Below are 23,945 nucleotides of genomic sequence, written 5' to 3' on the forward strand. Positions count from 1 at the left end.
TGTACAACCTTTTCAAATCAGATAACTTTACTCTCTTTCAACAGATGAAGAAAACATTTGCACCCGCATCTTCCTATGTTGTGGAAGGTCTCCGCCCAAACACAGAGTACCACTTCTCCCTGGCAGCCATCTCTAGCAAAGGCATCGGAGCCTTCACCAATGACATATCAGAGAAGACCTTGCAAGCCAGTATGTAGCCTTTTATTCAGTCTTCCCTCCTGTTCTCTTTGTGGGTTGGATAACAAAGGGATTTTCCTCAGTAAAGCAGTTGATTGATTGATTGATTTTATGCCTTAACTTAAGTGAATTCTATGAGGTTGCGTGCTTTTTCTTTTAACTGAAACTTGAAAACTTCATTTTCTCTGTTGTCTGCATCATCACCTTTGAACTATGACTGTGTTTATCTTAGACATAATCAGGGTTCAAAGCTGATTCAGAAATGATGAACTACATAACAAACTGACTTAACTCATGTGTTGTTGAATTCTTCCTAAAATATGTGTTTTGATTTTTTTGCTTGATTTTGTTGACCTCAATATAACAATGTGACTTTGGTATTTTCTACCTAATGTACAGTGACATTTGCACTATAACTGGTTTGTTTTGTCAAGTTTTTTTTAGGCAGAGTGTTTTACAACCATTTAATTTTAGAATGACCTTATGTCCTTACTTGGCTCTGGTGCCAAATATGTGTGAGTGTACCCAACACTGTCAAACAAATCTAGCCTACATGGACCGACAATTTGGGGAGTTTCTTTATTTCCCTTTCACTTTTGTTCATATTTAATTTTCCTTTGTCAACAGCAAGTGCACTTTCTCTCATGTGACAGAGACACAAAAAATGTCAGTTCTTCTCTACGACCGCCAAGGCTCTCATATGAACTGTATTGAGACTGTGGACGGGAACTTTGTGGTTGAGTTTAGTCATCAAAGAAAAACAATCAGCAGTAACTAAAAGTACTCACATCACCAATCCCCTGAATTTATTCCAGTATCAGTTCTGCACTGATTATTTTACTTTACAGATGGCCGGAACACAACTGAATTATTTAAACCAACCAGCTAAAAATAACAGGAGTGATATTATAGCTCACTGTAATGCAAGCTGTAGAGAAAGAAAATGCATACAGCTTATCCAATCAAATACCCTGTCCTAGTAGGTCTGGGATGACAGGATGATCAAGGCTATGAAATTCATTTGTTTTGGATTTACACAGCACACAAAGATTAACAATGATGTTGTGTATTGACATTTAATACATGTATGGTAAAGAATTTTGACAATATAGCTCGGTTTTCGGCATTAGGAGATCTGAGCTAGTCTCTATCATCTCTGATGATACAGGATATAGAAAATCAAAGATACATATACATTAATTTTCCGAGTGGCCACCTTTTTGTTAATAAACTGGCTTGATGGATGCTATGAGGTTTAAACCAGAGGACTATTACTGGGACATAGGAGAGCCATGGCGGTGGGAGTAGACTTCTTTTAACACATTTTCTGTTTCTACTAGTGCAACTTGTTGGCTGTACCCCCCACATCTGGGCTGTGGGGGCTTTGGAACAACCACTTCACAGTTCTTTTTGTTACTGCCTGGGCAGTAGAGCTACACAGACAGTGCAGAGTCACTGAGGAGAGCGCCAGTTGCATGCAACATTCACTCCTGTCCACTGGGGGTGCTGTTGAGAATTGCACCATTGATCTTTGATCAGTCCAGGCATGAAAATAATTTATGTTCATCCAGTCCCATTTCTGTCTCGGCGTCTCTCGAGTGTCTGTGCACATCTTCACCTGTCGATGTGTGTTCGTGATTTCCTTACCTCTGTTTTTGCATTTGTTCTTGACCGGTAAACCGCAAGCTGATTGGATTGGATACACTCCTCTCTTCCTGTTACATCACCCTACTCCAGCTCTGTTTCTCTCTTTGCCACTTGTTCCCTTGTGCAATGAAACAAAAGCTCTCCTTGGAATGGCTTGACATCTCCTTGCTCACTTTGTGTCCTCTTCCTTTTATGTTGAGTCTTTTGAAAAAAAGTTTTGAGTTAGATTTTTATTTATTTATTAATTTCTAACACTTTCTGGGTTATCCAAAATAATATTGGTTTGACATCACTCCAAACAGTAGCTTGTTGCTATTTTCTTCTTTCTGTTGGGTTTCACCACAGCCACAAGCAACTACAGCGCAGCAAGCAGAGCAGCATGTACAGACAGCACTGACCCCTGCCCGTTGAGCAAATACGGGGGAGAATAAGTTTAAATGATGGCTTTTCTTAAGTCTCTGCTTATGACATGGGACTCTTTCTTTTCAGCTGCCTCGGCCATACAATTACTGTGGATAGAAAGGATAACAGTTGGTTGATGATGGGATCTGCCTGCCCACCACAGAAATTTGATACTACTGACCTGGAAATTAGTGTCAATTTATATTTTGAGCAGTAGTCAACTTTGTTAATCTTGTGTCCCACATAAGTGCTCATTTCCATTACATGGTTATCAAATACTCTTTGGCTGTCATTTGAAGGTCAACCGTCATCTTTACCTTTTCTATCCATACTATTTCTATGGTTCCACCCTAGGCCTCATTGTTACCAGTTGTTCTCAGCCAATTTTTTTTATGCTTTTATAAAGAGTCCCTGCTCAAGCAAGTGTAAGATACATCCATTAATTTCTCACTGCTGAGGTTAGAAAAATCACAGACTAAGTCAGAGAAAGAAAACGATTTCCCACAACACAACACAATAAATAACTTGATCTTTTGGATGCTTTGAGGTAAGTGATTGTGTGGTTTAGGGATTCAGTCTGCCATAACCTTCTCAAAGACCTGTCAGAGACATTCACGTATTCATCCAATTAACATTCATCCATTTTTTTGCTATTTTTTCTGAAACACCAACATAGAGTCGTAAGGATAGAGTAAGCAGTCTTTATACATGACACGGTAAATATTAAACTGACATCTCTGCAGTTTGGCTCCTCGTACAGGCCAGGAATAGCAGCATCTCTGTGAATCCAAGTCAGTGAAGAGCCTTGTGACATATATAGCTTGTATTAAGTCCCCATCTTAGTGCAGTGTAGATAGTTAAAACTGCCAGCCTTTTGGGAAGGGAAATAAACTAGCACAATTGTTAGATGACTACTGATTGCAGGCTTTTGTGCAGTTTCACACAAACACAAACAAAATATCCTGTTTGTGCCAGACTCCCAAGTACTATACATTCACTATGGGTGTGGCACACATGCAAACACACACTAAGACATGCCCCCCACATATGCAGTACAGTAAAATAGTCTACACTACACTATAATGAGCCACATACAGTAGCTGTTCATACTCAGCTGGACTCTTTTATCCAAAGCACATTACAGAGTGATGATGCATACAGTTTAAATATTGCTTCATTGACTTTTGGCATTGTTAGTTCCATGCTCTGCTTACAGCCCTACAGAAGCATTTCCACCTGGATTTAAACCCAAAGTGTTATCTGGCAGACTGAAACCCTTTTCCACTAAGTACAAAGAAAGACAGACAACATGATTCCCCTGTTTGCTTTGTTGTCCATTATCTGTGGTACAAAATGTTCGCAGATTGTTGAAGTTTGTTCTCAGTCCAAACAGCATTACCAGGGGCTATTGTCATGGGGACCACTTTGCCAACAACTCGTAAAGTCACTGCAGAAAAATGGAAAATTCTCCTGGATCTTAGTCCTTATTTGCTCCAGCATGAGTGACGCCAAATCAGAGAACACCAAAATTGTTTCATTGGCTTGTCTTTGTCAATATTACACCAGGGTGAAATAAATACACGAGATGTTACTGGCAACAGTAATCCCCATTCAGAAGCAAGGCCTCTTAGGGTATGCTGCCATAGTCAGACCAGGTTGATAGACCATTTTTGTGAGAACGTTCAGACGTGGCCGGAGTGGGTCCACAACCTGAGAGCTGGGAGGGCTCCCAGCATCCCTCTAGCTGCTACCCGATTTCAAGGCATGCTAACAGGACCTAAGACGGACCCTGGGAGTGGGTTTTAGGGGACTTCAGGGCCCCAGAATGGCAGATAAGAATCCCATTTCATAGCGTCAGAATTAATTTCATGCTTTGCGATGAGCTATGAGCCAGGCCCCTGGATTGTCAGGCTTTGTTACACATTTAGATTATACCTAGAACCTGCCAGTAGCCAGTCAAGTGCTATCTCTCAAATTAAAGTGGCAGATTCTAAATCCTCTGTATTTAGCCAAACAAGCAGTTTAGCCCTCCCACTTACTGTAATTGCAGGAGGTTTTTAGATATATTGGAATATTTGTGTGAGCCACAGCACGGCCATTTGGCATCAAGGGGGATTAATTCCATAATGATCTACAAATATGAACATAATGTCATTCGAGGCTTCTGATGAAAATACAAATTCAAATTCTGACATGTGCTTATACTCTGATAGCAAAAGCATTGGCAATCTATGTCATTTAAAGAGTTGACACGCATTGAGTACTGGCCTGCGTAGCTAAACTGTTAGCATTAATGTGTGTAATTTATACCCACTGAAAATATTGCACTAAAAGCAAATTTAATCTGAAGGTAGTCATAATGATTAGGTATGCCACCAGTACTTGACATTGCAGACTTTATACCCAGAGCTCTTAGTCATATCACAACAGACTTAAAAGTGAAAGAGAAGGATATGAATGCAGACATGACTAATTATTTGTCAAATAGTATTTAGGAAACTCTTTCAGGGAAGCTTCAAAAGAACCTCAAGTGAAGCATTAGCTGAGTTTCTTCTTTTGTTGTTGTATAGTTCTACTATCCATAATCCTACCACTGGCCTTCATGGGATATGCACTTTATTAAAGCTGTGCCCCGGCCAGTCTTAAACCTTTATCAGGCTTGAGGATGCCTGTGCACTGTGATAGCCTGGCCCCTGTCAGATTCACAGCCTTTTCCACACCACAAAGATTGAAAACTGAGCAATCATTCTTGATGTGGAGAGTTTGCAAATACAATATGAGTGGAGGAAAGAAGCTGAAAGGCTCAAAATCCAGTAAGACCGTAAGTAAATAAGCCCATTGGACACAGAGAAGGGTTTGGGAACTGTGGCTGAAGTCCTGTCCCATTTGTTCTGTGCTAGAACATTCAGTCTTCACTGGGAGTAGGCCTTTCTGTTAAAACCACTGTTTTTTATTTTCCTTTTTGTAAGCTGTTCTACCCAAAGTGACACTGCAGTCAGAACACTGTCATTAAACTTTTATGAAATCAGCAATACAAGCTTTTCGTCTTGCTTCCTCTATTATTGTGTCTTGGCAATCGCAAAATGGCAGCAAGTTTTATGAAGATACAAAGGCGCAGGGCTATGAAATGGGATTTATTTGAACTAATTGTTAACAAGGATGGATGTTTGTGTACATGGCCAAGTGCAGGAGAGGAGAATATTCCTGGGAGTGAGTGTTCCCCCTATGGCTTCCCCTCTCACAGTCTTGTGGATCCTCCGGCCCAAAGAATACAGTATTAAACAGCCCTGGCTACAGCACAGAGCCAACTCTCTCCCTCACAGTAACTGAAAAAGGGGACCAAAACTATCTCTTAATGGGTTAAGATTGGTTATTTACTGATTCAAAAATGGGGATGGATGTCAAAATTTCTGGCATGCTCTCTGAGAGGGAAAGTGTTGCAGTTCACTGACTACAGAGTAAGCACGCTCTGTAGTCAGGTGCTGGTGGTAAGAAAGTCTTTAAAATTTAGTATTTGTGGGAGTCAGGTACGTATGATGCAAACAATGCTTGTGATTTCTTTTTCTTGGTTTATGGTTCTTTTTAGAAGTTAAATGTTTTTATTTTTTTGTTTATGCCAAGTATTCTGTTTTTTTCATGTTTTCTCATGAGTTGTCATTTTGAACCTTAACTGTTGTTGTGGTTCTTTCTTTCGAGTCACCTGGGTTACAGAGAAATTCATTTCCCAGTACCCTCCTTCAGTTCATAATTTATTTCTTCAGCCTTTGTTTTGGAACGAGAGCATCCTGCTTGTTATTTGAGTTCTTTTCCTGAGTTTCTGTGTGTGGAATGCCTTTTTTTCTGATGGTACTTCATTTTACTTTTGATTATTGTGCTACTTTTACCTTAGATAACAGACAAAATGTAATAATGAACTGGGTTTGTCACACCAAGATGGAGGGAATATATTCTCACACAAAACCATTGTAGGAGATAGAGGAAACCCGACTTGGATAGAAATATTTTCATACATGTTCTTTTATCCATATAATACCAAACTCTGGATGAGAAGTGAAACGTTTTATCACTCCTTGCACAGCACACTCTCTGGACGAGCACAAGCTGTGTAAGAGCTTGGCACAGATTAGAAGCGAGAGGCATTGAATTTGATTTAGAAAGTTCACAGATGTGTAGGTTTTAATATGTTTTGGAAGAACACTTCAGACACAAATAACAGCCACCGTGTTGGAAAGCTTTTATACTGTTACAAATTAAAAAGGACAGACTACACTACCTCCCTGCTAGCTTATACTTTGGGAAAAAACAACTTGTTTTAGCTTATGCTAATTTGGCTGAAAGTTCTGGTACAGAAATTACAAATCCTTTTCAATGGATTGGTTAATCATCGTTCAAGGTTAGATGGGTGCTATTTGCTACCCAAGGCAAAAAAATGGCTGTCAGAAATGTTTATCAGTGAATTAAAAATGCACATTAACACTTAACATATTCTAAATATAATCATCTTATTTTTATGCTGTCTTTATGGAAATGACAGTGTGTTATTAATCCTCATGAGGGCAGCCAAGTGATTTAGTAGTTGCAATAATTGCAGAGACCCTGAAGAGGAAAATTAGGGCTTTAGTGCTCAAAACTGCCAGGTTTACCTGTTTGCTAGTTTTTAGTTGTTAAGGAATAAAGCCTCAGCTCAGTCCCCCAAAATATAATGCACAATCACATCATGATTGTGGATATCAAAGTATCTTAGGTTTATAATGTTGGGTAAAAGCTTTAAAGATCCAGTTAACATTTAGGGAGATCTATTGGCGGAAATAGAATATATATATATATATATATATAATATTACCTTTAAAATTTGCAGTTTTTATCCTTTTCCATTGGGGCTGCCATGTTAAACCACCATGTTTCTACTGTAGCCCAGAACACACAAAACAAACACTGGCTCTAAATAGGGCCTTTCATGTTTCCTGCGAGTTTCGTAGCCACCAAATCTTATCACACTTGATTGAGTCAAGGGGTTTCAGTTGGCTGCAACCTGCAAACCGCTGGATGTCACTAAATCCAACGGACTGGTCCTTTAACAAGGATGACATGAGCAAGACAGTGTCCCACTGTCTGTATTGTAATACATTACAGAACAAACTCATTTCTTATGTTTTAAGTAGGGCTGGAGATCATAACATCTTAAAAAAGTCAGACTTTGCCATCATAGTTTCGTCAGTAGGAGTAATACGTAAAACAACATTAAACTTCCAGAACCAAATAAGTCTGCGTGTCCAGCAACAGGTATCTCACAAGGGTATCCATCTTGATTCATTATTACACAAGCTTGTGCCATTGTCCATTTATGCCTCTTATGTTGACATTTGCTTGATGATTTTATTTTTATTTTAAACATATTTTGCCTCCGTCTTTGTTTTGCAATTTTTTGGTTTGAATTATTCTTATTGTTTTTTTTATCCTTTTTATCATTTTCTTTATCTCTCCCATCTTTTTATTTTTTTGTTTTTCACCCCTACCTTCCCCCCTTCCCCTTCCTCCTCGTCCTCGACCCCCTTCCTTCCTGTCCTTTCCACCTCACCAGAGCCCTCAGCCCCCCCTCAAGACATTAAGTGCCGCAGCACAAGCTCCACCAGCCTGCTGGTAAGTTGGCACCCCCCGCCTTTGGAGAGTCAAAACGGTGTCCTGGCGGGGTATAGGGTGCGCTACCAGGTGGTGGGTCCGTCAGAAGGCGGCAGTGACGACGGGGAACCCATGGAGGAGCCCATAATCCGTGCTACTGAAAAGCAGGTGCTGCTGCAACGATTGGAGAAGTGGACCCAGTACCGCATCAGCGTATCTGCCCTCACTGTTGGGCCAGGCCCTGAGAGCGAGCCCCTTATCTGCCGCACCGACGAAGACGGTACAATAATTTCTAATGTGTAGAATCTAAACGTAATGTAGAAATTAACACGTTGTTTGTTAGTTTGATAGCAAGTGTGCCCATAACAGTGGGTGTATATTTGTGTGAAGAAATTGTTGTTTATATGCGTGTGCATGTGCATGTCCATTCTTTAATTCCATTAGAAAGAAATCAAAAAAGTGCTATAGATTCCAGAACTCAGTGTAAATTTTTCTAAATACACAAAATTTTGTCTTGGTAGAATGGTTTCAAAATCCTCACCAACGACCATAAGTAACAAGACCACATACAACTGTGTCATTCGTATGAAACGAAAACACTTAAAATAGATAACACACTTGGGAAATCAAGTGAGTTGCTATTAAAACATAACTAACCAAATGTAATTCATAATAGCTACCACATCCCATATCCTGCCTCTGTCTGTAGGCTTTTAATAGTATTCCATTGCTCAGCAGAGAGCCATAAGCATTTATGAGTGCTGTACACGGCAAGGCCATATCTGTCAGTGTATTTATGGTGGCAGCAGTAAGTTGGAGGTTAAACCAGCATGTGTGTGCACACTAAGGTTGCAACTCAGGTCCCTTACTTGAAAATGTAGTTGAAGAAGAATTGATAACGTCCTCACTGTCCTCAGTAACTACTCACGTGGCTAACCTGCTCCACTGAAACAAAAATACCGTGAGTGCACTGGGCATGACTGTATGGGCATAAAGCAAGCTGTTGTGGAAAATGAGCAAATATGCTTAATTGACAGTATCAGAATGCAGAAAATGTAGATTGACAAATAGGTTTTTGGTTACATGAACTGCTGTTCATTCAATACACTTTCCTGTGCAACCACTGTGTACCATTTAGGCACAAAAACTGTAGATTGTGCTTGGAAAAAAACAGAAAAGCCAATACACAAAAACATCTCAAACCCAAAAGAACAAAAACAATGATACAGCTAAATTGTATAGCAGAAACTAAATGACAAAGGACAGAAGCAGTTGCAGTAAAATACATAAACTGACAAGTAAAGATGTGGACATGTCACAGCAGATCTGAATCATTGATGGATGGCTGACATTGGCTTCTATCCTCCACGATCCATTTCACACAATAGCTATAACAAAATTTCCAGTGTCGTTACGATAATAACGCGTGACAGAGAAGTGCCAGCTAAAGAAGTAAGAGCCAGGGCTAAAAGGTAGAAAAGATTTTGGTAATAAACAAGATTGGTACATGATCCTGCGGCAGATGGGGGAAATGGGGTTGTGATTTAGGGGGAAAGAAGGGGGACTTGAAGTGTTTGTGGATGAGCAAATGGAAGCAGTTTGAGTGGAAGAGTTCTATTAATGGCACATCCATCTCAGAAAGGGCCAGTCCATTGCACACCGAAAGGCCTGGAAGCAAGGCCTTCCATAAAGGCCTGTCATTATGACTGAGAGCTTCTCACTGATGGCAAAGAGACACAGAAGACATGTATTGAAAAGATGTAGGAGACAGAAAAATGTGGTGATAATATGTGCATGTGTGTTGGGGTATATGGTACTGCAAGAAGACTGACGCTGGAGTGTGTTTTTTTTGTTCTAATATTACATCTAATTTTCCACATTGCCACTCAAATTTAAAAAATAGTAGATCAGAATCACAATGTTTCAGTAATACATATGACAAAATGTTTGAAAATGTTTTTTATTTTTCGTCACCCGCAGTTCCTGGGGCTCCTCCAAGGCGGGTGGAGGTGGAGGTCCTCAACTCCACAGCACTAAAGGTGATGTGGCGCTCCCTGACGCCAGGCAAGCAGCACGGTCAGATCCGTGGCTACCAGGTTCACTATGTACGTGTGGAAAATGGCGAGTCACGGGGCCTGCCCCTCATCAAGGACGTCATGCTGGCCGATGCCCAGGTATGACCATCCTCAGTACAAATCAGTTATGTCATAAAAAGGTAAATTCCACTAAATATGCCCAGGTCTGCCTTTAAATCTGATTCAGTAGTGATACAAAGAGACTTCATCAATAAAGCGGGTTAAAGCAACACAGTAACACTGATGGAATAATTAAGACCTCAGTGGACAACTTTTTTTTCTCTCTTTGTGGCTTTCCAAATATTGTTGGAGTACAGAAAAGAGATATTGGTGCTCTTCCCTTGGATGCTGCAGTATTTTTTCCCCCTTAACCCGCAAGAAGAACTGTAATCAAATCTTCACTTGTCTTGTCCTCCCTCTTCCTGGCTCCATGACTTTTATTAGGAATGTCTAGACCCCCGTCTTATAGAAACATCTGCCATGAAATGTCTGATTGTGTGCTTTTACCAAATGCAAAGACTGAAAGAAAATGCTGATTATAGTTTTCTGTGACAAGGGGGCAAAAATAAAATTGGCATGAAAACATTTCAACCAAAAATCAGCCTCCACTGACAGCTAGAATTGTAATGGAGGCCTTTTAATAGCCTTTTTTTTTTCCTTTTTACAAAACTTCTGTCAACACAATGATGGAGGAATGCTGCCAAAAAGTGAGACTTTTGTGCACAGTAGCAATCATCCAAATGGAAATTATAGCCTTGAAGCAATACAGTAAACAACACAGAAAAGAATAGCTGTATGCAATGCTACATATTTTGGGAAAGAATGAATCAAAATCTATTTTTTCCACATGAATGAAGGGTCCTTGGGCCAAATGCACCAGCGTCACGTTTACATTTTTGGAATTTAGCTGAGCCACAGATCCAATAGTAGAATGAGCTTAAATACCTTGAATTATAATATCCAAGCACGTGCCCAGTAGTCAATAAATGCTGCCCAGCAAAAGTATATTTTTAATTTAGCCCATCTTGGCATTAGTTTTGTTAGTATGTTCAAATAACACCATTATTAAACCCTTAAAAGCTACATCTCAAGGTCACCACTGGCTGTAGCTATCAATGATTTAACACTGAGGTAGCTTATTGTCAGTTGCACAGTAACATGGTTAAACAGCTCCAGGCCCCATAGGCAGACCTCTACAATTCCCAGCCTTGTTTCAGCTGCTCCCCATAACATAAGCTTCAAACAGCTTCTCTCTCTCCTGACCTCACAAAACCAGTGACCTATTTCTGACTCTCTGCTCCTGAACCTCTAATGCCCCCGTCTCTCACAATCCTATTTCTTCCCTTTCTTTTCTTCCTCTCTTTCTTTTACAAAATATTACTTTTTCTCCTGCACTCTCCTCTTTGGCGGGGGGGGGGTTAGTGGGAAACGGACGATACAGCTGAATATGTGAGTACAAAGTTTCGCCTGAGTGCTTTGTGTAGCTGAAAGGGTATAAACAGTGGGTATTGCATCAACCTAGATGGATGCACAGTTTACACAACCCCTCCCATTTTTATTTAATAAGTTTGGATAACAAAGTGGCTCAGAGGTCTCACCTCAGCTGTCTGGCTGGCCAGCTTCTTCACTATCTTCGTATGCCACTATGTGAAAAAATTTCGCCAACCAGCTTCTACAAAATGGTGGCTGATGCAATATCCACTGCCCACTGTGCCTGGAATGCTAATACTACATGTGTCATGCTGTGTGTTGATACAGTATGTTTTGTCTTGTGCTCTTGTGGTGTGTGTTTTTTTTTTTTTTGTGTGTTTGTGATTTTTTTAAACCATGATCTTACATAATTTTCCGTGGTGCCTTAGAATTACTGTGCCGCCCTAAGTTCACATACGTTCTTGTAAAATCATCATCACATCTCTGATGATCATTCACAACTGCAGAATTTTTTTTTCAATAACTTGTAGGCTACCCATATTTTGAATCCAGATTTGAAACCCCACTCCATCTGCATTATGTGAATACCATCTCAAGTGCAAGACAGTACTTATAGCTCATTTACCTTTACTGACCTCTCCCATCCCTCTGCCAACCAGCCTGTTAAAAACCTCATTCTGCATTCGTTCAAACCTGCTCCCTTGAAAGATTCATTAGAATTGATCGGAAGCCTCTCTTTGAAGAGGACTCAAGGAAACTTAATGGCTGAGGTAAAAACTGCCGGCGAATGGGCAGGATGTATTCAGCATGCATTTATCACAAAGTTAAGTTGTTGATTGGAATATTGCTTAAGGAATAAAGGGGGCTACTATCCATTTACATACGTAATGTCCCTCCTCCACCTTGGCAACTCTACGGATTTACTTAATGGAATGGTCTCCCATTACGCAGGGGAAAAACGAAAATTAATAAAAAGGACCAGGAGACACTCCACTCAGATTAACTTTCTGCAAAAGGCAGTTTGAATTGCATGAAGGGGGTTCAAATCATCAAAAATTCAAGACACACTTTGACATTTCCCTGTTCCTGTCTCTTCCCTATCTCCCATAGGAAATGGTCATTGGAGGACTCAAACCAGACACCACTTACTCCATCACGGTGGCAGCGTACACCACCAAGGGGGATGGAGCCCGGAGTAAACCCAAACTGGTGGTGACCAAAGGGGCAGGTCAGTACAACGAAAAATATTTTTTTTGTTTACAGAACTTTTATTTATGCAGCAGTGAAAGTAGTGGATTCCTTGCTCAAGGGTTCCTCATCATTCCCATCCAGCCGTTTCTGCTAGGCTTCCATCTATGTATTTGAGTAACACTGACTTAACATTTACAGCCATACTGTGGTGCATTTAACTGATCCAAAACAATTCAGAAATGCAGACATGTACCGATGCAAGAATTGCATGACATTTAATTGAATGCATTTGGCGGCGTTCTTAAAGGAACATTTGTCTCATCTTAAGACCTTCAGAAAACGTGGTTTTAACTTTTCAAACAAATCTAAGACATGTTTTTCAAATTAACCAGTCTGAGGCATATCTGAATTCAAGAACAGTTCAGTCAGTTGAGTTGATGTTTGCTTCTATCACGGCAGCATTTATCATTTGAATCATGTTCAGAAGGCTATCCACAGATTTTAGAGATCAAAGAGGTGGTATAAGGTACTTGGAGATTTTTCCGACAGATTATGACAGCTTGAAAACTCCTGTAGGGTCGTTGGTTTGCCTGCGCACTACAAAGCCTTGTCTTCTTCAATTTTTCCCTTGTTACCACCAGTCGGCACACCAGTTTAACCAGACAGCTTGAGCCTGTTTGGAAGCTAGCAGCTTAGTTACCATGAGCATGATCTGGCTGCCTGAGAGTGTGAAGAGAAAATTTAAGACGTTGAGCCAAGTTGGGAGCGTCCTTTTGTGTGAGCATCTGTGCCAGTCAGCTTTGGGAAGCTTCAGAGAGTCAATATTTGCACAACTGCATACATACTTATATATACTGTATGCCTACATACATACCTAGTCTCCACTACCAATCACACATATATTGTATATGCAGACACACTGTGGCACATGATAACAAAACAAAACCAACCAACACACCAATAGATACACACACGACACCCAAACACACACACACAAATATAGGAAAATTTCCCAGATCCTGACTAGGTGTGTGTGTGTGTTACGGGTGTCAGGGACTTGCCAAAGGGGCCTGAGTGAGTGCTGTCACTCTCCATTCTCCTCTCAGGGCCGGCTGACTGATATGCCAGTCTTGAGCTCTCTGGCTGTCCCTCAGAGGGAAAGCCTCTACTTTTTTATTATTGAAGTGTAAAGAAATGGTTTATGCCAGGGGGCCAAGATAAATAGAAAAGGGGAAGGGCTGAGAGGTGGGGAGAAGACGACCCTCAGCAGCCTTTTTTTCAGAGGTGAAGTGGTTGTCCTTCTAGTTCAGAGGGATTTTAGGATGGCCTAGTGAATAGCAGGGTACCCACTGGTTATAGAATTTTAAAAGGTTTTGTATCTGGCAGTGAACAACAGGGAATTTATTCGTGTTCTCCGGGGACTAAATGAGATGTCAGTGAGATTAAAAATGCCTTACTTTTCAAAAAGGTGCCCAAATCTTTTGTATTATGTTGCAGTTTTGTTATAACCTCAACCTTAGTGGACCGCTTTAGAGCCTTTTTGGGCTGAAAACAATGTGAACAAACAACTGAACAAAGTCACTGATTTATACATATAGAACAGAGTGCCAACAAGCCCTTTTTACAACTTGCTCATTTTAATTCACTCTTATACTCTGCTAGCTGAATATTTAAAATGTAAATGTAAAATTAGTGCTACATAGAAAAAACATCAATCCTAATTTTGATCTTAATGGAATGCATATTGAAAATGGACCTCAAAATCAAATGATGACCCAGATATATATGATGTTTTGACATCTGTGTTTTTCACCATACAAACTAATGATAATGATGTCCTCTGCTAAACTGCGTTATGTAGTTTATGTTTGTGTAAACTCATTCATAAAGTGGTGCACTTTAAAAGTGTGATGCAAAAAAAATTTATATTCTACCACGAATGCTTTTGCATGTATACAATTTAAAAACACACACAATTTATGCAACAGCTCTTAAAATCTTCTTTTCATACACAAGCATGCACTTAAAGTGAGCAGTTGCCTCTAGAAGCTATGACGTCGTAGTCTTGTTCTTTTTAGGAAACATAAAGGCCTGAAAACCAACATCAATACAGAACATGATGACAAAAAGAGTATGTTTTCGTGCCACTTATAAGTCAATTCACATAAATGGACTAGTATTTTCATCTTCCAGACATTCCAAAAAGCTTCTCTGGTCATTTGGTGTATCAGAATGTATCCAACAGAATCTATCTCAGGATTTTGTAGGACATAAAAACAAGAATAACTGTGCACCTATTTGTGAGTCACAGACAAACAACATCCATTTTGTGGCTGGAACTGTCTTTGTTTGCTGAATGAAAGCGAGGTTTCAAAAGTGCCTTTTCATGATTCATACTTTCCAAACTCTTGCTTTCAGAAGCAAACTTAACCATGGCCATTCCAAGTGTTTTGAAGGAACCAAAAGGAGTCTTTATTGACAAAAGATTATAATGTTTGTGTCAGAAAATGTTATTTTGCCCATCCCATTTGCACATTGAGGAGTTTTTTCACTGCAACAATCAATGACCATCCATTTTTATCTTCTTTTCATGTTCAGGTTCAAGTGGAAAATATACTGTATAATGTCCACTATTTAAAAAAAAAAAACTAACCAATCAACAAACTCAAAACAAACTGAAACAACATGTTATGAAGGTAGCCTATAGTGTGTTTGGATCCTTAATAAGGGTGGAATGAGTTACAATGTCATTAAAAAGCACTATTAACATTATAAATACCAAGTACAGTGTTGGCACTGTAAACCTATAGTAATTTAAAGCTGCATTGGCAACACACACAGTATTGGTGGGCCCAAATGGCAGAAAAAGGTATCTGAATGTTGAAGAATTATTAAATTCCCAGGTCATTAAAGGTAATATTGATCAAATATTTCAGTTCTATTCTTGCCAGTACTGTGCATTATATACAGTACTGTACTTGATAGCGCATTGTTTTTGGCAGTTAGTGTTTAAGTCTTACTATGTATCATTTTGTCAGGTAATGATGGGGTAGTGATAGATGGATACATGAAACTATTTCATTTGGAGGTGTTATTTGTGCTGTTTGTAATTATGTAAAGTGGTTTGCATTATCCATTAATTGTAATGTAATTCAGATCGGGTATGGATTCAAGTGAACTCACAGTGTTGTAAGACAGGCACCAAAGACATTAAGGGTATCCTGCCCTTGTAATATATTGACGGCTTACAAACTCCCATCCCTCCAACCACATAATTTCAATTGTTGCATCCTGTCAAAGAATGCTGAGGTATGCATGTGTGTTTGTTTAAAAAGGTATGTATACTTATTCCGGTGCTGACTGCAGACAGAAAGATCAGCCCTGATCCCCTCATTGCATGTTTAGTTACTTCCTGATTGTTATTTTGGTCCAGTGAGAAACCATCAATGTAATGTCCCTCACTCATTCTTTTCTCTCTGTCTTTCTCTTATGCTTCTTGCACTTCAAATAGGCCATATGTGACATACACACATAAACTCCTTCAGTAAGCAGACTAAATTAAAAGCAGAGGGAAACAAAGATGAGAGAGCGATGGATTTGTAATGACCTTACCCCTACGGTGTCCCTGGATATGTTAAGTCTTTACAGGCAGGCTATAGCCACAGGTTAATCAGAGGGAAAAAAATTTTATTATTGTGAAGTAGTTCAGCTCAAAGCAGAGATCCTTACATGCGGGGCAACAGATGATTAAAAAGTACATTGATGCACCATGTCATTTGCAGGCTAGTTCGGAGGTAATATGTTTGGCTATATGTATATGTTGGTGTGAGTGTGCACATGAGTGGTGTGCACGAGAGAGGGAGGAAATGAGAAGGAAACCTGATCACCCCTTTCTCAATCAGGCTGAGTGAGTGTCACCAGCAGGCTGTTAATACTGGGGACTGATGGGAAACGTGCCGGGAGGCCCACAAGGAGGGATTGAACCGGGGTCCACCCTGAAATGGATGTAGAGAGAGAGAGGGGGGTGAAGGTGCTGGTGGGGTGAGGGATGAGGGAGGAGGTTAGGAAATGAAAGGGGGGATTGGGCAGTGTGCAAGGGGAGAAAGAATAAGGGCGAGTGTTGGGGGGAGAGAGATGAACACTGAGGAAAGGAGGAGAGGGACAATCAAGGTGTCCAAGAACCCCGGAATCACTCATGTAGACGCACGCACACGCACACACTAACACACATATTTCTGCCTCCTCATATCCTTGTTGGGCCCTCTTTGCAGCAGATTGCTCCTTGTCCCCAGTCACCTTCATCATCCCTCATTCACTCATTTCATTTTTTTACCCCCTCACCATGCCCTTGTTCTCTCTCCCATCACCCTGTAGCACCACACACACACACCTATTCGAACACATCCACTCTAGAAACTATGAACAACACCCCCCCATCCTCCCACCAACACAAACCTGCTGTTTCAGGAGCCGTGATCTTTCCCCCCAGTGTGCAATAGGCCACTGTTTTAGATGCACAAATAATGAAATAGTTTCAGGGCCACAAATGTTGTAATGGATACATTTGGAAGCCTGTTGAGGTTAGAATCGAAGCACAGAAATTTAGAATGGAAAACACAGTCACACACAGAGTCATCACAGGATCATTATCTCTGATCCTATTTCATTGATTAGCGGTGAGCATGAAGGCAGAGTGGTATTTGAAATGACACCAAGCTGAGCTATAGTATGTAGCTGAGGAGTATTAAGAGCATTCGTCTCACGCAGCACTCAGTGCCCCCGCCTTTCCATTACCGGTAAAGGCTCAGCTGACTAGCCACCATCCACCCACCAATCCCCGTCTTCCTCTAGCAACAGCCTTCAGAAAGAGGACCATTAGCAAACGGAAATGAATAATACGAGCAGAGGGAGACTGTGTAGAGTGGATTACTTTGTGTTTGTGTTTTTACTACGCGCACATTAAGACTTGCATCTTGGCGCAGGAATATATACTATATGTAGGTACATGTACACAGACACGCACACGCACAATGATACTGTTCCACTGGGAGGGAATACTTTTCCCTCATACTAATGGTAGCTTCTCCAAATTAGTTTAAGTCCATCCTGGGCAACAAGCCAAATAGCTTTATGTGCAGGTGGAATGGTGATATAGGAGCTGGAGCTGGCTGCAAACCAAGGCCTATACTGTCACACACACAAACACATACATGGGCATACACACAGTCCATTATGCACAAAGATACACACAAACTGATACAATTTGTAAGGGGGGAAAAAGCTGAAATAGATGTTACAAAAACTGAAGTCATGTAGTGTAATGGTTGACAAACTTTAAATGTATAGTGATGAAGAAGGCAAATGTATTCGTAATTTTCTAAATCTGCTTAAGATAATGATGAAATGTATGTTGCACATTAAACTAGAGTTAATAATTTACATTCAACTTATTCAGCGTTTTTAAAGCTCTCACTGCCAGGACTAACCAATTTGCTGCCGACCCAGTTTGCCGACCCAGTTGGCAAGCTTTTTAAATCGGCAATGTTCAGAGATGGCCAATATTCTCACCAATGGTCTCACAATCTCATGAATAAGCATGAAATTAAATTTAAAATGGTAAATAAATTGACAGTGTGGTATTATCTGCTTTATATTTTTCAATTAGTAAGTCTTATAATACAAAAATAAGTATAATAAGTATTTGTAATTGAGTACATAAATAAGGGTGTGTATGTCTGCAATTGTAACCTATTTGCCTGTTATCTGTCCTGCAGACTCTCTTGTATTTCTGAGAGAGAAGGGACATAGATGAGTGAGACAAGATAGAATCTATTTACAGAGAGATGGGGCTCAAGTGCGAATCAGCCACACTCATCTCTCACAAAGCTTTGACGGCAACTTGAGAACTGAAGGCTTCCTATAACTGCTGCTGCCTCTATCACACTGATGGGGCCTTAAAAGGAGAGTTAAGATAAGACATGTGTCATCCATAAGAGTAGCAAAACTGGGCCACGCTGAAGAATGGTGTCTAGACCCCAAGTGTAGATCATCCATTTTACAACAAGAGATGACTCTTACAGCTGAAAGAGGCACTGTTCTCTGCTTAAAGTTTTAGTGATGCTTTGCAGTACAGAAATGATTTTGGCTGGAGCTTACATGTATCATGAAATGGTAATGGGTACAGCGATCACTCAAGAATTTAGAGGCTCTGAGGATCTTCCACATCTCTATGCAACACAACCTGACTCTGTTTGTTAGGATGTTATCTAATGAATGACTGAAATTAATTAAAATTATTACAGTAATTGTAGATTCTGTACTCTGTTTATATCGACTATAGTCGCAAAAAATTCTTGATTCTAGCCTTGTGAAAAGTACTAATAGTTTCCTCAACACAGCTACTGTAATATTCCTGGTGTCTGTTCAGTTTGTGATTATATATGTATATCTACATATATATAGTATTGAAGCTTGTTGGGTTAAAAATATACATCTTCATATAACTGGAAAACACAGAAATTAAGTTTTGTTTTTTCTTCTTTGATTGTACAGTGCCTGGTCCACCCTATCTGTCAGTGGCTCAGGAATCCGACACATCAGCTGTGGTTCGCTGGGACCCTCCTGACCTGACCAATGGCATGGACCTGCAGGGTTACCGGCTCCAGTTTGGCCGGAAAGATGTCTCTCCTTTAGCCACACTGGAATTTGCTCCCCAAGAACGACAATACTCTGTGGTCAACATTCACCGAGGGGCCACCTATCTCTTTAAAATCTCAGCCAAGAGCAGGGGGGGCTTTGGGGAAGAGGCCATGGTGGAACTCAATGTACCCGAGAATACGCCAGGTGGATACCCTCAAATTGACGAGGGCTCCAATGTGACATGCTGCTCTGTGCAGCTGTCCTGGTCTCCACCTGTGCTGGCGGAGAGAAACGGTGTAATCACAGAGTACACTTTGGCCTATAAGGAAGCCGGTACTGGAGGAGCACCACAGGAGCTCCGCTTGCCCCCCAGCCTGTCCAGCTATGTGCTCAACAGCCTCAAACCGAACTCGGCATACGATGTGAAAATACGTGCACACACCAGTGTAGGTCCAGGGCCCTACAGCCCACCTATCCAGTATCGGACGGTGGCCTTTAATCCAAAAGGTAGGGCTTGCCTGTTTCTTTCCCAACCCGGTTGACAGGGGGTTGGATATTGGCTAACAGCAATCTGCAACAACACAAAAATGAAAATTGCCCCACCCCCTCCTTCAACCTTCAACTACCTCCACTCCTCAAGAAAGAAAAAAGAATTAAAATTAAAATTGTTTGCCGTGGGATACTCACTTCACTAACCCAAACAAGGTAAAACCCAGTCAGTAAGCTATAGTCAGTCATTTTGAGAAAGAGGAGAGCAGCCTAGAATTTCAAGGTAAGTGCTGTTTGGTCAGACACTCCTGTCAGTCATCCTTGCAACCCTTTGCCAAGCACACTCACACAGCTAATGCCATCTCACATCCCCAGTTTTCAAACAAGGTAGGACCTCAGTCAAACCCAGTCTCTTTAAGAGTATGTTCAGACTATTCTAAGATGACAGAAAGCGGATTTTGGTTCTTTATTTTATTTTTGGTTTTGGGTTTGTTTTGAGATATACCTCCCTTCCTAACCCCCTTCCTTTCCTAATTCCTCGTTTCCCCTTCCCCTGTCTCTTATTGGGACAGCTTGTGGCATGGCATCCCCCAGATGCACTGCTGAGGACTGTTGGCATGCTGTGTTTTGGGTCTGTCTTAATGCCTGTCTGGCAGCATGTTGGCAGTGCCAACCCAGACTCAGTAGAGGCATAGGAACAGTTGGCATTGGGACCACATGGGTCAGTTGTTAATCCTCAAATGGTCATGAGTTCAAAGACAGTAGTGAGATGGGTTGGCACTACCCACGAAGGCTAGCCAGTGGGCGCACCCTTGTGCTCCATGGGTTTTGTCGTCCATGAGTCTTACGTGCTGTGTGTCTTAACCAATGGCGTTGCCCTTCTCACAGCCAATCACAGCTCACCGTTACACTCACTCTCCAACCCAGAGGAACGTTGCAGGGGAACAACAGCTTTTTCTGTCAAACCAAAGTTTCTTCTTTTGTTTCTCTTCCCTTGGTCTCTCTACATGTTCAGTTCACTGACACGCTGTTTTTTTCCTTTTTTTTTTCTTGCATTTGTTCACTCAACAGACGTTCCAAAGAATTTCACAGTCAAGTGGGCCACCAAGACCACAGTGGTCCTTGCATGGAAGTTTTCTGAAAGCAGGTCTCCTTACAAATGCACGGTGAGTTATAACATTATATATAAACATTCTAAAAATTTCACACTGAACTTAAGAAATCATTTTCATCTGTTTCTCTGAAACTGAAAACTGTTTGATATACTAGTGCAATTTGTTTAATGGCATTTTTCAGTACATTAATTAATCTCCCTATCATACTAATTTCCAACATATCCATTCTCTCACTCATGTAATCATCAAAATGCACATCCCTTCTTACCGAAATCTGCCTCATCAATGTCTCTAACACCATTATTCTGTTGACCTACCAACATAATCATACATCCAACTATCCCTCTTAACAATTTTCAATTAAAACTCTGGACCATGTATTGAACTCCAGATTGAGTACAACCGTCAGAGGATGGAGGTGGATGCCAAGCAGATGAGGGTACTCATCGCTGGGCTAAAGCACAACACCACCTATGAGTTCAGAGTGACCTGCCAAGAAAGCATGGATGGTGGGCCAAGACACCGTGTGGTTGCCAAGACCGCGCCACTCATCCTAGTCAAAAAACCCAAGCTGGACATTTACGCTGAGTCTGACAACATGCTCACCATGTCCTTCCCACCGGTCGATAACAAGGATATCAAGTGAGTATAGTGTGCTAAAAGATGGGTTCTTCAAGCTCTGTCTGAATTATCTTTGATAGTTGAGGTATTTAGGTTTAAGTCTTGAGATGCTTGACATCTGATGTGATATGGATTGAGATCTCAAGATGTCTGACATGTTGAATTGGAAGTTTAGGTCTTAGGATTTCTGACATGCTGATCATTGTTATACCTCTTGCAGGTTTTAAATTCTCATTTCAATTTCCTGTCAATCTTATGGTAAATGTTTTCACCTAAAATGCTGTACAATATCAAGAAAGAGTCACTAGGATTTTTGGGGTAATTTACTTTGGTGCTGTGTTTTTAGGAACTTCTATGTGGTTGCGGTGCCACTTAAGAGGACCTTAGGAACTGTCAAAAACCTGAAGAACCCTGATGAGATGGACATGGAAGAGGTAGTATATTTTGAAATCAAAAGTTGTTATTCTGTTACACGTGAAATTATTTGTTTAACAGGGAAACTTCAAAGCTTTTTTGAAAAGACTGTCCTCTTTTCCCTCCCCCGACAAAACTGTGTTTTTAGAGACTCATGCTTGTGTTATTAACAGTTGCATGTGCAAGGAAAATTGTATTGTACACACCATGTATCACAACACAGACATAAGTACATCTCAGCTATGCTAATTTATCCCCCCAAGCATGCAAAAGAGAGAATTACACAGTCTTCTCCCACTCTTCCCATAGCCCAGGGTCACCTTGAATGCCAGATCAACAGCAACCATCCCTATTGGATTTGGGATTACACACATTTCCTCTGCTTAGTGCCTGCCTCTGTCTGCAGTTTGAAATGAGTGCGAGGGGTTGGATGTTGGGGGGGTTGGAGCCTGGTTACATGGAACATTGCCAGACAGTTAACAGCATTTTGAATCTAAGGGTTATACCTACAGTTGGTTTTCTTTGGTCTCATTCAGTTCACTGAAAGGATTCTTGTTCTTGTAACCTGTAATCCTGCCAAGTTACAAATATTTATCAGCGGGCGTGGGGTGGTCCCATCGTTTTAATTGAACATACCATATAGATATATTTTCATGAAAATGTCTTTGAAAGAATCTGCTTCTCTTGGCCTTTTGTAGTCTGGTGTTTACAAACCCTTTGACAGCATTAGAAAACATTAGCAACTATTAGCTCGGATTTAGTTGTTCTCTAGTTTGAGTTATTTTAAAAGATCTGCCAAGAACGGCTAATGCTATAGAAACTAAAAAAACAAAAGAGGACAAAAAGGAACACATAAACAAGCTAAAGTAAACTAATGCCCTTGTATCGTTCAGCTGTTGCGGGACGTGACTCCAAAGCGCCGTTCACGACGTCAGCTGGCTCAGCTGGACCAAAGGAAACCCTACATCACAGCCTGCTTCAGGCAGCTGCCCTCCAGCTTCACGGTGGGATCTGACCACCGCAACAGCATCTGTGAGAACAAGCCTCTTGAACCTGGCCATGAGTATGTCTTTTTCCTGCTGGCTGAACTCAATGCCACCACCGGGGTGAGTTACTCGTTCAGCCCAGTTCAACACAGTTTAACACAGTTCAGTTAACTTACTTTTAGTAAATTTCTGTGGATTTAATAATTCATTTCTGTTCATTTTATCCACTTTAGTTCACTTCAGTTTTGGTCATCTGAATCTAACACATTTATTTACTATTTAATATGGTGCCGTTCAATTACTCAGTGTTTTTTGGAAACTCTGAGTTAACTTGAACTCACTGAACTTCATTCAGCTCTTAGATATACCATACTGTAACCTGGATTGTGTTTTACGTGCTATGTTAACCTCTACACGATTTTTCTGTTTAGAAAATGTTTGCTACCAGCCCTTATACCGACACAGTAATGACTCCTGAGCTGGAGGGCCCAGTCCTGCAAGTAGAGCCTGGTGACGGACTCATATGGGTGGTGGGCCCAGTTCTGGCTGTCGTCTTTATCATCTGCATCGTTATTGCCATTCTCCTGTATAAAAAGTGAGTTGGTTTGGGATTTGCTTTTTTCACGTAGTTGGACCTACATTTGGACTTTACAGTATAAAAATAACATTGTTCAACCTCAAATGATAGAAAATAACACGCAGTTAGTTTTAGTGTTAATATACAGGACATTGACATTTTGTAAAGAGTGGCCAGTATAAAATGCTTGATTCTAGAAATAAATTGGATCTTGTCATCCATATAACCATCCTCTTATCACTAGGATACACAGGGAACTGAACCCTTTGCATTGCATTGTTAGTGCCTTGCTCCACCCACTGGTCTACACAAGCAATATAACCGGGATCCATGTTTGCTACTAAATTATGGTAAATGTGCTGCAAATTTCAGGGTTTTTTTCTCATCCAGAAACAATGAAGATTTTTTTTGCCATTTGATGTTGAACTAGTTATTTGCAGTGTTACTGGGGAATTGGGCTATTGGGAAATAATTGCATGTTAGGGAGCATGTTGAAAGAGGGGCTCATTCTGTATTCATAGCAGCATGATATTCAAAGACCCAACAACATTGTTGCATGTAA

General features: G+C 40.6%; 1 protein-coding gene across 1 annotated transcript in view; it reads left to right on the forward strand.

Annotated features, from left to right (window-relative positions):
- ptprsa (protein tyrosine phosphatase receptor type Sa) overlaps nucleotides 1-23,945 on the forward strand; it is a gene marked incomplete in the record, with an annotated part of 117,012 nt that overhangs the window by 62,221 nt on the left and 30,846 nt on the right. The window contains 11 exon segments of the mRNA XM_035653519.1: nucleotides 45-189; nucleotides 7,808-8,125; nucleotides 9,826-10,019; nucleotides 11,343-11,369; nucleotides 12,462-12,579; nucleotides 19,095-19,688; nucleotides 20,742-20,836; nucleotides 21,177-21,427; nucleotides 21,753-21,840; nucleotides 22,714-22,926; nucleotides 23,238-23,401. Coding sequence (XP_035509412.1) covers nucleotides 45-189; nucleotides 7,808-8,125; nucleotides 9,826-10,019; nucleotides 11,343-11,369; nucleotides 12,462-12,579; nucleotides 19,095-19,688; nucleotides 20,742-20,836; nucleotides 21,177-21,427; nucleotides 21,753-21,840; nucleotides 22,714-22,926; nucleotides 23,238-23,401 — 2,207 coding nt within the window.

This window comes from Morone saxatilis, unplaced genomic scaffold (genome assembly GCF_004916995.1).
Source record: "Morone saxatilis isolate NCDOM2014 unplaced genomic scaffold, NCSU_SB_2.0 Contig12, whole genome shotgun sequence".
NCBI lineage: Eukaryota > Metazoa > Chordata > Actinopteri > Moronidae > Morone > Morone saxatilis.